Source organism: Leopardus geoffroyi, chromosome B4, assembly GCF_018350155.1.
Source record: "Leopardus geoffroyi isolate Oge1 chromosome B4, O.geoffroyi_Oge1_pat1.0, whole genome shotgun sequence".
Taxonomy (NCBI): domain Eukaryota; kingdom Metazoa; phylum Chordata; class Mammalia; order Carnivora; family Felidae; genus Leopardus; species Leopardus geoffroyi.
The window spans coordinates 37,797,456-37,811,799 of NC_059341.1; the positions used below are offsets into that span (position 1 = coordinate 37,797,456).

At 47.1% G+C, this 14,344-nt stretch overlaps 1 protein-coding gene and 1 long non-coding RNA gene across 4 annotated transcripts; one reads left to right on the forward strand and one right to left on the reverse strand.

The window, feature by feature from the left end:
• The first annotated feature begins 2,383 nt into the window (after nt 1–2,383).
• LOC123592040 lies at nt 2,384–12,880 on the forward strand. 3 transcript variants are annotated; one of them, XR_006709566.1, is made up of 7 exons: nt 2,384–2,482; nt 5,634–5,752; nt 7,079–7,157; nt 7,591–7,823; nt 11,660–11,787; nt 12,190–12,334; nt 12,769–12,880. It is a non-coding gene; the product is annotated as an uncharacterized LOC123592040 (long non-coding RNA). The 3 variants fall into 3 exon arrangements; XR_006709565.1 differs by having other exon boundaries at nt 2,392–2,482; nt 5,637–5,752; XR_006709567.1 differs by having other exon boundaries at nt 2,392–2,482; nt 5,637–5,752; nt 12,253–12,334.
• Nucleotides 8,263–14,214, reverse strand: TEX52 (testis expressed 52). Its single transcript, XM_045466839.1, has 3 exons — nt 13,779–14,214; nt 12,167–12,717; nt 8,263–8,728 (listed from the first exon to the last, which is right to left on the reverse strand). Exons 1-3 carry the CDS (start codon nt 13,911–13,913, stop codon nt 8,434–8,436), a joined length of 981 nt encoding a protein of 326 aa, XP_045322795.1. The 5' UTR covers nt 13,914–14,214; the 3' UTR covers nt 8,263–8,433.
• Nucleotides 14,215–14,344: the final 130 nt, after the last annotated feature.

Sequence of the window (14,344 nt, forward strand, 5' to 3'; positions counted from 1 at the left end):
TTCCAGAGACATACAGATGGCCAACAGACACATGAAAAGGTGCTTAACATCACTTATCATCAGGGAAATGCAAATAAGAACTATAATGAGATATCACCTCACACCTGTCAGAATGGCTAAAATCAACAATACGAGAACAACAGATGTTGTGAGGATGTGGAGAAAGGGGAACCCTCTTGCACTGTTTGTGGGAATGCAAACTGGTGCAGCCAGTCTGAAAACAGTATGGCATCTCCTCAAAAAACTAAAAATAGACCTATCATATGATCCAGTAATCCTACTTTTAGGTATTTACCCAAAGAAAATAAAAACACTAACTCAAGGGACATCAGTTAAGCATCTGACTCTTGATTTCAGCTCAGGCCATGATACCATTCATGAGTTTGAGCCCTGCATCGGGCTCTGTGCTGACAGTGTGGAGCCTGCTTGGGATCTGTCTCTCCCTCTCTCTCTCTGCCTCTCCACCACTTGCATGTTCACTCTCTCCCTCTCTCTCAAAGTAAATAAATAAACTTAAAAAAAACACTAACTCAAAAAGATATATGCACTCTATGTTTATTGCAGTGTTATTTATAATAGCCAAGATATGGAAGCAACCTAAATGTCCATCAATAGATGTATGGATAAAGATGTGGTATAAAATCTCACTACTGGGTATTTATGCACAGAAAATGAAAACACTAATTTGAAAAGATATATATACCCTTATACATATTACAACACTAACTACAATAGCCAAGATATGGAAGCAATCCAAGTGTCTACCCATAGATGAATAGATGAATAAAGATGTAGTACACACACACACACACACACACACACACACACACACACACACACACACTGGAATACTACTCAGCCATAAAAGGGATGAGATCTTGACATTTTCAGCCACATGGATGGACCAAGAGAGTAGTGTGCTAAATGAATTAAGTCAAAGGCAAATGTCACATGATTTCATCTATATGTGGAATCTAAAAAACAAAACAAAAGAATAAACAAAAAGCAGGAACAGACCCATAAATACAGAGAACAAACTGATGGTTGCCAGAGGGAAGGAATTAGGGGGATAGGCAAAACAGGTACAGGGGATTAAGAGGTGCAAACTTTTTTTAAATGTTTTATTTATTTTTTTGAGAGAGAGAGCACAAAGGGGAAGGGGCTGAAGGAGAGGAGGACAGAAGATCTGAAGCGGGCTCTGTGCTGACAGCAGCAAGCCCAATATGGGGCTTGAACTCACAAACCATGAGACAATGACCTGAGTTGAAGTCAGATGCTCAGCAGACTGAGCCACCCAGTCACCCCAAGAGATACACTTCTAACTATAAAAAATAATTCATGAGGGTGAAAATTATCTCCTAGGGAATATAGTCCATAATATTTTAAGACTTTGTAGGGTGACTGATGGTAACCACACTCACAATAGCAAGCACTGCATAATGTATATAATTGTCAAATCACTATGTAGTACACCTGGAACTAATAGTGTATGTCAACTATACTTTGGCTTAAAAAAATCTAGCCTCGTCTAACTCTAAAAAAAAAATGATGGTGGAGAGTGCCAGGGAATGTTCTGAGGTCACTTTGTATCCTTAGCTGGGTGTTCTGTGTCTTTGCCAATAACTTACCTCTGAAGGCAGTTTGTATCCTCAGCTGGGTGGTCTGTGTCTTTGCCAATAATTTACCTCACTCCCCTCCCCTGGTCATTTTTTTAGCTTATTTATTTTAAGTAATCTCTACATCCAACATGGGGCCTGAACCCACAATCAAGAGTCACACACTCTTCCAATGAGCCAGCCAGATGCTCATCCCCTGGTCATTTTTTTAACCTAAAGATTATAGACTTCAACAAACCAATTCATTAACAAGGGATAACTACATTGAGCTCTAATGATGAGACACAGGGGGAGAAAACTTCCAGGAGCACTATTCAGGAAGATTAAACCAGTCTTCTACAGTGAGGAACAGAGGAAGTGGAGATATTCCCTTCCAAGATACTTGGGAAATATCTGTAATTTCTCTCATTTATTTCATCTTGTGGTTCACATAGATGTTGAAGTGAATGGATCCAGATTCAGAAATTTCATGAGGAGAAAAATGGAAGTGTGAGATTTGGCTCCCTCACTGCACTGGTTCTCCTCTGAATTATAGCAAGTTTTCCTTTCATTCAGTCAAAAAATATTTATTGAGCACCTACTATGTGTCAGACACCGAGGTAGGCTCTGGGCCTAGGATGGTGAACCAAATGAAGGCCCCACCCTCATGGGGTTCACATTGTAATGTGGAAGGCAGACAAGGAACAACGACATTTATAATGTCAGGTTGTGGTAACTGCTGAAGAAAACTAGAGCAGGATGAGAGGAGAGAGAGTGATGGGGGTAGGGTGGTGGTGGATGACACTGTGCCAAGATGAGAACAAGGTGAAGGCTGTGCACATACCTGGAGGAAGGGTGTCTCAGACAGAGAACTCAGAATATTGCAGGTAAGATAAGGTAGGCTGAGACAGTGCTTGTCCCCACACACACCCCAGACAGGGTAGACTTACACCTGTCCATCCCTTCTGTCCAGCCTGGCTCCTCTGGTGACCAGTCACTTGCACCAGGAAGACTGACTGAGGTATGGAGCATTGTCTCCTGCCATAGAGAGAATAGAGCTACCTTGTCTACCCCAGGATGAACCCTTTTCCTTGCTCTGCTTGGCGCAGTGCTCTTCCCACTTGGGTTGACTAGCCGCCAAACCCCAAGTCCAACAGACCTGAGGAAGTTGGGATTCCCTCTACTGAAAGAGAACACAGAACACTGCTGTGTGGGTTCTAAGAACAGCCAGAGGGTGATGGGTCTTTGTATTTCTGGCAATGAGGAAGGCTGAGAGGGGCTCCTAAGTTAAGGCTTTCTTGACTTTTACCCTCAGAGGCTCTCAGGTCTCTAGAGAACTTTCTGCCTTCAGATAAAACCAGATCACACCTTATACTTGCCATGGGGTGTCAGACAACCCTTAGCAAGTCTAGATTTGTGCTGACCAATATAGCAGTCACCAGCTACATACAGTTATTGAGCACTTGAGGTGTGGTTAGGCTGAAGAGATCTTTGCTGTAAGTGTAAAATATACACCAGATTTTGAAAACAATACAAGATAACAATGTGAAATATCTCAACTATTTTTACATGGATTACATTATTTTATATTCATAATATTTCAGATCTATTGTATTAAATAAAATATAGTACATTATAAAAAATCAACTTCACTGGTTTATTTTTACTTTTTTTAATATGGCAACTAACAAATTTGAAGTTACATATACCGGTCTATTATATTTCTATTGGATGGCACTGGCCCAAATAGACTCACAGCTGGTTCCTTGAACCTGATCTAATCTATGCCAGCAACTCTCCACTGACTCAGGAAGTTCTTTATATCTAATCTAAATCCCTGTACCTATATTCAGAATCCCTGCCTTCCTGTCCAAGCCTTAGTAGAGATGGAGATGAACTGGTTCCCACCTTCCTTGTGATACACTTTCATGCCTCTGAATATCTTTATACCTCTTCTTGTAACCTTTTTTCTTCAAGGCTGACTAGTACCAATTCTTATCTCTGATGGTAGGGATGGGGAGGAGAGCTCATTTGGCACAGTGAAATCACCCAGACATTGCTCTGCCACATAAGGAAATTCCCAGAATATTCTTCATAGAATGGGTTATTCAGAGCTAGACAAACAGCTCCCTTGAGCCCATGGAAGGTTAAAGGCAGCCAGTTCTATTTCAGTCTTTATCCTCTGGCCCTGTCAGATCTGCTGAGGACAGGAATGAAGCTGTTTTCCAGAATTCTCCTGTCCAGCAAAGGTCCCAGGAGGTCATACCAGTTTTGAAATGTATCACCCTACCTCCACCCCAAAAACTACCAGGCTAAGACATTAGTTGAATGCATTGGGCAGCAGGACTCCAGTGGACACAGGAGGAAACATGTTGTTATTACCCCATCTAAGCAGGTGATGAGACACCAGAACAGCCTGTTGAGTTCCCCACCTGAATTTTTCAGCCTCAGAATCCAACTAATGCCCTAGGGGATCATTCAAGACCCTATTCTACTAATCCCCTCTTTCCTTTGCACCCATAGGATTTATTTGCCAACTCTTCTCACCGCCGGGGTCTTTGCCAAAATCTGGATCCTGCAAATACCCTTAGAGAATCTGACCAAGCTGCCCAAAGCCACCAAATATTCTGGACCTCTGAACTTCAGAGACGCCTGTTTTGCCTTTCGTCTGGCTTCAATACTTCTCTTCCTCCCTCTTGTGTTTATCTGCTTCCTTTCTTGCTACCATTTCCCTCCATTTCCCCCTTCCTCCTTGCCTAAGCTTTGGGCCTGCCCTTGGCACCCCTAGACATGACCTCCATTTCCTAGTGACATTCATGCTAACGAAGTCAGCGACTATTCTCTAAGAACCATATATGATACCTAGTGTCAGTGTTCAGTGGACATCCAGTGGGAGTGATGGTGGGCCGAGGGGAGCCACCCAGCAAAACCTTTGCCTCTGAACAATGGCAAGATGCAATAGCATTAGCTTACAAGCATGGAGGCATTTGTGAGGTTCTGTCCTGGGACCTGCAGAGTGTGTGTTGGCTTGAGACTACCATGAGATGGGGAACTGTATGAGTGGCCACAGAAAACCACTAAATATGAAAAATAGGAAGAAGCATTATTTACATTGTAAATAAATACATATATGTGGATCAGCAGACAGTACAAATAGGAGAGGGCTTGGAGGTGGAAGAGAAGCAAGAAGACAAAGGGCTTGGAGTAAGCAAGTCAGTGATGAGTAGAAATGACAGGGCAGAGGGCCCTGAGGAAGGTGGGAAGTGAATCTGGGGAAGCCTGGAGAGAGGATGTCTGATGTGTCACATTGGGGAGCAGCAATGGGGCTTTTTGAGGGATGGCAATTAGACAGGACAACACTGGCAGAGAGCCAGATGAAGAATGAAGACTGAAGATCATGGTTGGCAAAACCCCTGCATCTCCTTCAGGGGTTCCCAGCCCCACAGCCTCCAGCACTCACTGACCCCCAACCGTCCCTCAGGCCCTGGTAACTCAGGGACCTGAACTGGCCTTGGCCATCCAGCTCATGAGACTATACCTGGCTTACGGATAGGGTGGTTGAAGAAGGGGAGGTGTTGACCCGGAAGTGGCTCTGAGGCCTCTGTGCTGGGTGAGATTAATCAGTTTCCATGAGGCTGGTGGCATTCAGCAGGTCATAAGGTGTCCCATGGGGTTGGTGATATGTCGAGGGAGGGATGCTCACCCTGCTTCCCGTCAAAAGTTGTGGTAGGATAGTAGATCTCTAAGGCAGGTCTGGGTTACAGGAATCCCCCACTCCACCCCAACAGAAGCTTTCGAGGATGCCATATTTATTAGTGAATGTGGGGTTGGGGGATGAGGGGTGTTCATGGTTGCCAGCAGGTTGAGCTGGGGCTTGCCTTGGAAGAGACCCTAGGACCAGGAGGGTGTATGGATGCTATCATTGTCCCTCAGATCTCCACGGCCCACCGCATCAGGAATTTCCAGGGTGTTGCTTCTGCAGTTTAGGGTGGCCAGTGGACAAGAAGGCCTCTGATAATGCTGTGGTCTCCTTGCCAGCAGGAAAAAGACTGCTATCCAGAGAACAGAGCAAACAGCTGGTGGGAAGGGTGGAAGTCCTTCTGACATGAGGCTAGCAACCTCTTGAGTGGTCTTGGTCGGCGAAGGCAGGAGTCTGTGTAAGTGCACCTTACCATTCTGTTTTCCTGCACCTTCCAGGCCAGGGGGTAGGCAGCCTTCTCTGAAGAACGCCAATGGCCTACTTCCTCCCACCCCCCAAACCTTCATACCAACCTTCTAAGTTTCCCCAGGGCCTTTCATTGTGGAGGTGACAAAATCCATGCATCATGGGCAGAAGTAGAATAACGGAAGAGAGGCTGGATGAGAAAACAAGCCCCCGAGTCCCAGCAACCAACCTCCTTTCTACTGCCAGGAGGGGCAGGGACTGCTTGGCTTTGTGGCCCCGAGCAAGTCACTTGCCCATGGGCCTCGGTTGGCCACCAAAACACTGAGGGGATTCGACTTGTGTCCTCATGGCCTGCCCAGCTCTGACATGTTAGGATCCTAGGTGAGGGGACCTCCTGCTTTCCACCATTATTCCTAACCCAGAGTGGGGAGAATGGGCACATTCCCAGAGCTCTGGCAAGCCCCTGGAGTACTGAGAGAATTCTCCTTCACCCTTTGGCTCTGGTCGCCCCCACCCATCCCCCATACATATCAGGGGGAGAAGTGTTAAGGAGAAGAACTATTAATAGAACTTTAGATTTGGAACTAGAAGAAAATTTGGAAACTCACTATATCACACCCTATTTATTGTAATCATTTTAATTTTATTTTTAATATTTATTTACTTTTGAGAGAGAGAGAGAAAGAGAGAGAGAGAGAGTACAAGTGGGGGAGGGGCAGAGATAGAGGGAGACACAGAATCAGAAGCAGGCTCCAGGCTCTGAGCTGTCAGCACAGAACCCAACACGGGGCTCAAACTCACAGGAGCTGTGAGATCATGACCTGAGCAGAAGTCGGACGCTTAACCGGCTGAGCCACCCAGGCTCCCTGAGCAATTACCATTTTTAAAGTATACAATCCAGTGGCATTTTGTTCATTTGTGATGTTGCGCAACCACCACTTCTATTTAGTTCTGAAATATTTTCACCACCCTAAAAGAAAACCCTGTACCCACTGAGCAGTCAGTCCCCATTTCCCCCACCCCCAGCACTTGGCAATTCACCTTCTGTCTTTATGGATTTGCCGATTCTAGATATTTCATGTAAATAGAATCATACCATATACAGCCTTTTGTGTCTGGCTCCTTTCCCTCAGTGTGATATTGTCGAGGTTCGTCTACACTGTAGCAGGTATCAGTACTTCATTCCTTTTTATGACTGAATAATAGCCCATCCATTGTTTTCATCCCATGAGTGATTGGTTGATAACTTCGTTTATGGAGGGCCTCCAATGTTCAGACACTTCGCGGGTACTTCACTTATTTTATTTATTCCCCTTAGTTGTACCCTCGTAGCTCCCACTGAGCCATGGCTCCCACTGTGCCGAGGAAGAAACTGAAAGCCTGAGGTCATATAGCTGGTCAGTGCTTAAACCAGGGCGAGAACCCTGGTGGGGTTTTGATTCGCAGGTACCTAGGGGGCTCGAGAAAAGTGGGTGAGAGGGCAGTGGCCAGAAGGCCAGGAGAATCCCAGCCAAGGAAGATGACCAACTTGGGGTATCATAGGGGCAAGAGGAGGTGAGGTAGGCTCCCACCATACAACTTCTCCCCTTCCAGCCACCTCCCTGCTGCCCCTTCCCATACCCAATCTCCACCCCAGCTGGGGTCAGCACATTTCTGACCAACCCGATTTGCCTGTCTCTACTCTAGGCCTTTTGTCTCTGGCCCCCCATGACAAAAGCTGAGGCATTTGGGGTCAACCACAACATAGGCCCAAGGCCCTGACATTATGTTCTGGGGTGACTACTATTTTGCCTTGAATCTCCACTTTGTTGTACTCTTGTTCCTCCACAGAGACCTGGTCAGCCTTCCTCAGACCTGACTTTTCCATCTTCCAGAACCAGCCTTGGCCTGACCTCTGCTCCCCCAGACTCTGCATGGGAACTGCAACCCAGCAGAGTTGCTTCTGGTCTCTGTCCAACATTAAAATGGTCTAGGGAGGTGTGGAATTGAGGTTATTTTGTCTAAGAAGCTTCCTGTACCCTGACCAATCCCAGTTTTGTTCCAAATGGATTATGGGAGTAAAGGTAATTTCTTATTCACATTTCTTTATATTTAAAAAAAAAATTTTTTTTTTCAACGTTTATTTATTTTTGGGACAGAGAGAGACAGAGCATGAACGGGGGAGGGGCAGAGAGGGAGACACAGAATCGGAAACAGGCTCCAGGCTCTGAGCCATCAGCCCAGAGCCTGACGCGGGGCTCGAACTCACGGACCGCGAGATTGTGACCTGGCTGAAGTCGGACGCTTAACCGACTGCGCCACCCAGGCGCCCCTTCTTATTCACATTTCTTACAGTGCCTTTCCCCCCACCCAACACACACACACACACACACACACACACACACACACACACCTTCTTCCTCCCCACTCCTCATTCTGTCCCTAAAAACTGTATCCTCCTCTGCTCTCTCTGCTCTACCTGATTCAATCCTCCCACCTGCTATGAGAGCATCCTCCAAGGAAGACAGATAATCATTTAGAGTTTAAGTAGAGTCTCTAGAAGCCTGGGGGACAGAGGTGGCCTGCAGCTGGAGGGATGGTGCAGAGGTTCTGTTCTGCAGAAGCTTCTTGTTGAAGGTGCATTGGCTGAGAACACTATAGCCCACAGTGGTCCCTGCCCAGCTGGAGGCTTTTCTAGCTCTGTCCAGGTCTTCTCTTGGTCTTCCTCACTAAGGTTTTACCAGGTTGTGCCTTGGAGAGTTGATAGAGGGGCAAGGCAACCCGGTTCTCTATCAGGGTTTGGTAATTCCTCAGGAGGTCCTGGCTCAGGGGTGCACTAGGCAGGAAGGCCAGTTTTAGCGCCTTCTCCTGGTAATGAGGCAGAGGGTTTGGGCAGGGCCAGCCCCTGGCAAAATCATTGGGAAGTGGGTTGGGCATGAGCTGGAGGCCTCCAGGCTCAAACCTTCCACCAGCTGAGATGTGCCGGTACCTGTTGGGGGAAAGGGGTGTGGAGAGAACAAAGAGGTCAAAAGAGGGATGCAGGCATGGTGGAAGAAGAAGGAAAAGTTTGATGCTTTTTTCATAGCTTACTCAAAGTTTATTTTCACAATGCTACAAAGGTAAGCCCCCCAATTTATAATTCTTCATGTTCCTCTTGAAAAAAAAATTTTTGAAAAGCCTTAGTATTAAATATCAAATCATGCTTAAAAATTCTATGGACTTGGGAAGCCTGGCTGGCTCAGCTGGTAGAGCATCCGACTTTTGATCTCAGGGTTGTGAGTTCGAGCCTTACACTGGATGTAGAGAATACTTTTAAAAATTCTGTAGGCTTTTTAAAAAATCTGAATCATTTCAACTTATGACAATGATAAAATGCTAACCAATCATGATCCCAAACTGAAATCATTCAAAATAAGAAAGAATCATCATTGGGATCCTGTTAGATTTTTGATGGTGGCAAAGGGTGACCAACTGTTGTCATTGATGTGAGTGCCACAAGAAAATAATGCATTTGTATTCTGAAAGTATATTTGTCGTGCGCATCCTGAGACTGAGGCATAAAGCCATGTTTTGCCAATATGTTTCTATTAAGCTAACACAAGCTAACGAATGATCAGGTTGTAGGGAATCACTTCTGTCTCTCCTCCTGATTGGATATTGGCCTATCCAGATAGCATGCACCCTGTGTGTGTGTTTGGTGTTAAGATGGTGAAATTATGTTGTTTAGATGGTCAGTCTCCTATCCTTTTTACATATTGTATCTCATTATCCAGATTCTGTCTTTCAGTCCCACTTCCTCTGCTAACACAGTGCCAGCAGGAAGAAGAGAGAATGAAATGCAAGGGCCCCTTCTCATCTGGTGAACTTGATGATGTCTCAGAGCCCTTCCTGCTCTGACCTGCTGCCATATGACACCTGATCTGATGGCTCCCTCTTCTACAGGCCTGTAGTGTTAGGTTCAACTGAAAGAAATGGACCTTTTAAAAAACATAGTTGAATAGTGGCAAATTTCCTGTTTCAACATGCTTTGCACCTCGTCCAGTAGATGTCCTCCTGTTTACTGTCTTTGGTTTACATCAGACATTCTCAGGCCCGGCTGCACATTAGAATCACTCCTAGGAGCCTTTTGCAAATTCCGGTGCTCAAGCTGCACACCCCCCAGGCCAAGTAAATTAGAATCTCATGGGTGGGTCTCACACATTTTTTTAAAAGACCCAGGTGATTGTATGTACCATCAACCAGAGTTGATGTATGTATAAATGGGTTTATGTATATGTACAAATGTTCTATTTATGTATAAATGTTTTATTTCTCAACATCATGGGTTTATGTATAAATGTTCTATTTCTCAGCAATATCATGAGTTTATGTATAAATGTTCTATTTCTCACCAATATCATGGACTTCTTGAAGCTTAGACCTGTCTGAAGTCCTTTCTGGGTCTCTCATGTTCAAAATGTCCTTGGTCGCTGATCTAGAGACATTTTTAACTATATTTTAATGCCTTAGAGAACTGCTCGAAAGGAATAACAGGACTGGATGGGCCTTTCTTCCCAACATCCTGTCTGGTTCCCACCTGGTGAATTTGTACACATTCTTCAAGGTCCACGTAGCTCAGGTACCACGTCCTCCATGAACAGCAAAACCTTGCCTGGGACTCTTTCATTCCTGGCTCCAGGGACTGGGCCTCCAGCAGCAAACAGAGGGAAACAAGGATCCTTCTCTCACGGGGACAGTGTACTAATGACACGATTTACTGAGCCCCCTTCTCTACACCAGGCACTGTGCCTTTTTGTCTTCTAACAACCCAGCAAGGTACCAGGTACATCTCCAATCCAGACTTGAGGAAGTCAGGTTTAAAGAAAGTCAAGTTTCTTTGTTGTATAGCAAGTTTGGGATTGAGCTGGGGAGACTGCAACCTAAGATGTGTTTGGCTCTTGAACCCACAAGGCTTCCACCATCACACACAGGTTTCCTGTTTGCCGAGCATTGTGCTAAGCTCTTTATATGGATAATTGTATTTCTCTTATGCTGTCTTTATAGAACATTATATCACATCAGGAGTAGCTGTGAACTTGTTTGATTCCCCAGGTAGACAGGAGGGGAAGTGGAGCACAGAGGTTAAGAACACAGTTCTGAAACTGAGCTCTCTAGGTTCCAATCCCAGCTCTGCCACTTACTGGCCATATGAACTTGGGTGAAATAAGTGACCTTTCCATTTCAGATGCCCCCTCTGTAAAATGGGGTTGATAGTAATAGTTTCTATCTGGGGTAGTGGGAGGGTATAAGTAATATAACTCAAGTGATTAGAACATCTGGCGCTATTATTTCACTGAAGTTTATTTTTATTTTTTGAGGAGTGATCTAAGTCTTATCACCTTTGTATCCCTAGTGTTAGCACATACTAGCAACCAATAATCTGTACTGCGAGGGCTGCAGAGAGAAGCCAAGGTCCTGAATAATCTTCTCTCAAAATCACCAACTGTTGGCATTAAAAAAAAAAAAAATCAAAAATCTCCACAGCCTCCCCTCCAACCCTTTAGTGCTTCTGTTAATGCCCTTGGGATTGGAATTTGAGATATTCTGTCCGTATTCCCCACCCCATTTCCTGCCTCTTATCCCCTTGACTAGACTGGAGATTTGTGTGTGCTCCCACAGTGGCAGGGAGGGAGGGCTGTTGGGTACTCCAGTAACTCCTTCCACACTGCTGTCTCTTCTCGGACCAGTCAACCCTCTACCCCCTTCTTTCTACCTTTCTGAGGGCTTCCTACCCTTCCAGCCTTTACCTGGTTTCCCCACAAAGCCTTCCTGGGGGAATGCTCCAGCCCACAGCACCTCCTCGTTCTTCTGAATTTCTGTAGTAACATGTTTTTTTGTATAGTGCTCTCATATATTTATTACCCATTTTCTCTTCACTGAGGTTGGAAGACATGGTGTTTACTGTCCCCATTTTATCAAGGATGGAATTGAGTCTGGAAAAACGAAACAATTTGCCTAGTCTGGACTTTAACCTAAACCTCTGACTCCAGATCTCAGGACTTTCCACTAGTAATTGATGTTCTTACCACACTCTCTATCCGTGTCACATTTTGGGCACGTAGCACGCGTGGGCTTGAATGGTCAGCTGCCTTTCCATGTATGTAGGTAGGTCTCTGCCTTTCATAAGCTCCCTGTAGGAAGGGACTGGATGACATCTCTCTGTACTGCCAGGGCCTAGCAGGTGTTAAGCACCTAGTTGTATCCCCTGCATTCTAGTTAAACGGTTAAGCCTCTCCCTTGGCTGTCCCCTCTCTTGCTCCCATACCTTCCTTCCAGCTACACTCAGAACAGAGTTTAGTTGTCAGATGCCCAAAGGCGTGAAGGTCAGAGTACCAAGGTAGGCGTCATCAGAAAACAGGAATCAGAGAGAGGAAGGAGCTCTTCTTACTTCTTGAACTTCTTTGAGGGCAGGATGTTGCCCTTGGCGTCGAGGGGAGGTGCCCTTGCTTCACTCCTCAGCTTGAGTTTCTCCAGCTCCCTCAGTTCCTGCACCGTCCTGATGGTCACCTGGTTCTTCCTGTTGTCGTCCGCGAAGATGGGAGTACAGCAGATGAAGGTCAGAAAGCTGTTGGGACCCATCCAGGAGGGAGGAGGGATGGGAGGCTCCGCTGGGGGGCGGCCGTGGGCCCCGGAGTCCGTCAGCCAGCGCCACACGTTGCTGTCGTAGGGCCTGTCGGGCCTGGTGGGAAAGGTGGCTGGCAAACGGCCCACATCGAGCCATGTGTGAAAGCCCCACGTGTGCGGCGCCGCGTCCTTCCAAGGGCGGATCAGTCGGCGGCGCACCTCGGATTTCGTTTCGGTGCAAGGCGGCGGCTTCAGGGCCAGCCGGTGGTAGGCCTGCCGAGTGAAGCCAGGCCACTCCCCGGGCTCACTGGGGAGGAGGAACTCACGCCGGGCCAGCGGTTGGTGGGTCAGGAGGGGCTCTCGGGCGTGGGCCATCTAGGGAGAGACAAAAGGGTGCCGGGGGGACCACTCGGCCTCTCTTTCCAGGAGCAGCCGCAGAGACAACAAGCTGCCGGCCTCCTCGGACCCCGGACTCTCATCAGGACACGGTGGCCTGGCCGGAACCCTTCTCTCCGCGCCTGCCCTGCCGTCAGAAGTTATGTCCGTTCTGTAGGATTCCTCAGCTTTCGCTCTCTCCGTCTGTTGGGTTTTGATTTCCCTCCTCTCCACTCTTTACTCCACATCCTCCGCGCTCTGGCTCTCCCGCGCCCCTGCCTGGAGCTGGTGCTCCTAAGCCTGAGGATACTGAGGGGTGGGGGTGGGGGTGGGGTGGGGGGTGGAGTGAGGGGTAGTGCCCATTACCGGGCAACGCGCATAGAAGGAAGAGCTTTCTCGGGAGAATGCAGCCCAGGTGCTCTTCTCTCCCGGACTTGACCTGTTACTGTCATTGGTGCATTTCCCTTACTTCTCATCCAAATACAAGCAAGTATGGAAAACATCTAGAAGGCTGCCTCCTTCCCTTTTCTGTGTCCCACCTCCCGTGAAATAAACAGTAGCAAATATGTATTGACACTGTGCTAAATACACCTACAACTCAGTTAACCCTATAACCCTGTGAGCAGGTGTTGTTACTGTCCTATCTCAAAGATGCAAAAAGCAAGACACAATGAGGGCAAATAGCTCACCCACGTGGCAGAGCTGGGACTCGAGCCATCTGTCTGCACTGCTTATCATATATGCTCTTCTAAAGTGCTTCTCCCTCCTTTCCACCCTAGGACTTTATTGATCCTAAAAGCTCACCTGTCTCTTGGGCCCACTCCTCTGTCATTTCCACAGCATCACCCTAGTAGGTGGGGCTGGGAGGTGTAATAACCAGGCACCTCCTTTCCTCTGTTCTGAGCTCTGTGTTCACAATAGTACAGGATTAAGAGAGGAAGTAAGTGGAGAGCTCTGGGCCAATCTACTGACCAGAGGAAAGTATGGCCCATCCCAGGGGGCGGCCTTAGTCCAGCAGGGTGCAGACAGATAGGCTGTGGAGATGGGGCCCCACCTCCTACCTGCAAGAAAGGTTCTTGGACATGGAGTGGATTATTCCGCCCTCTGGGTTGTCTCTGTGGGCTACTGGCCATTCCTCTTCTGGGCCTGACTGCAAGGAGGAGCAGCTTGGTAAGGGAAGACTTTCCTGGCAGCATTGTTTGCTGTTGGGGGTTGCTATGGTGATGTTTCTTGGATGGTGTCGCAGGAGGAGGCCCTTACCTCTCCCTGGGAGCACTCATCAGTCCCCTGGGCCCTGGCTGCCTTTCAGGCGAGACAGGCATGGGATAGGACTCCTAAGTTTTGATTGCAAAAGATGGTAACCAGAGGGGCTTCTGGGAAGGGCTTGCCTAGAAGGGCAGGAAGAGAAAAGAAGCAGAGCCAGCTGATTTCCAGGCCCTGGATTAGGGTGGAGGTGGCCATGAGGCATCTAAAACTGTGCTCATCCTTCCCTAATCCTGCAGGAGGGGAGGGTCCTGCCCCTCTGCAGGCCTTTCCCTTACAGGGATCTCTAAAAGGCCTAAGTTAACCATCAGTTTCAGGGGTTCTAAAGAGAAAGCTGGCAGTTTCTGTGCTAAAAATGTGTGCC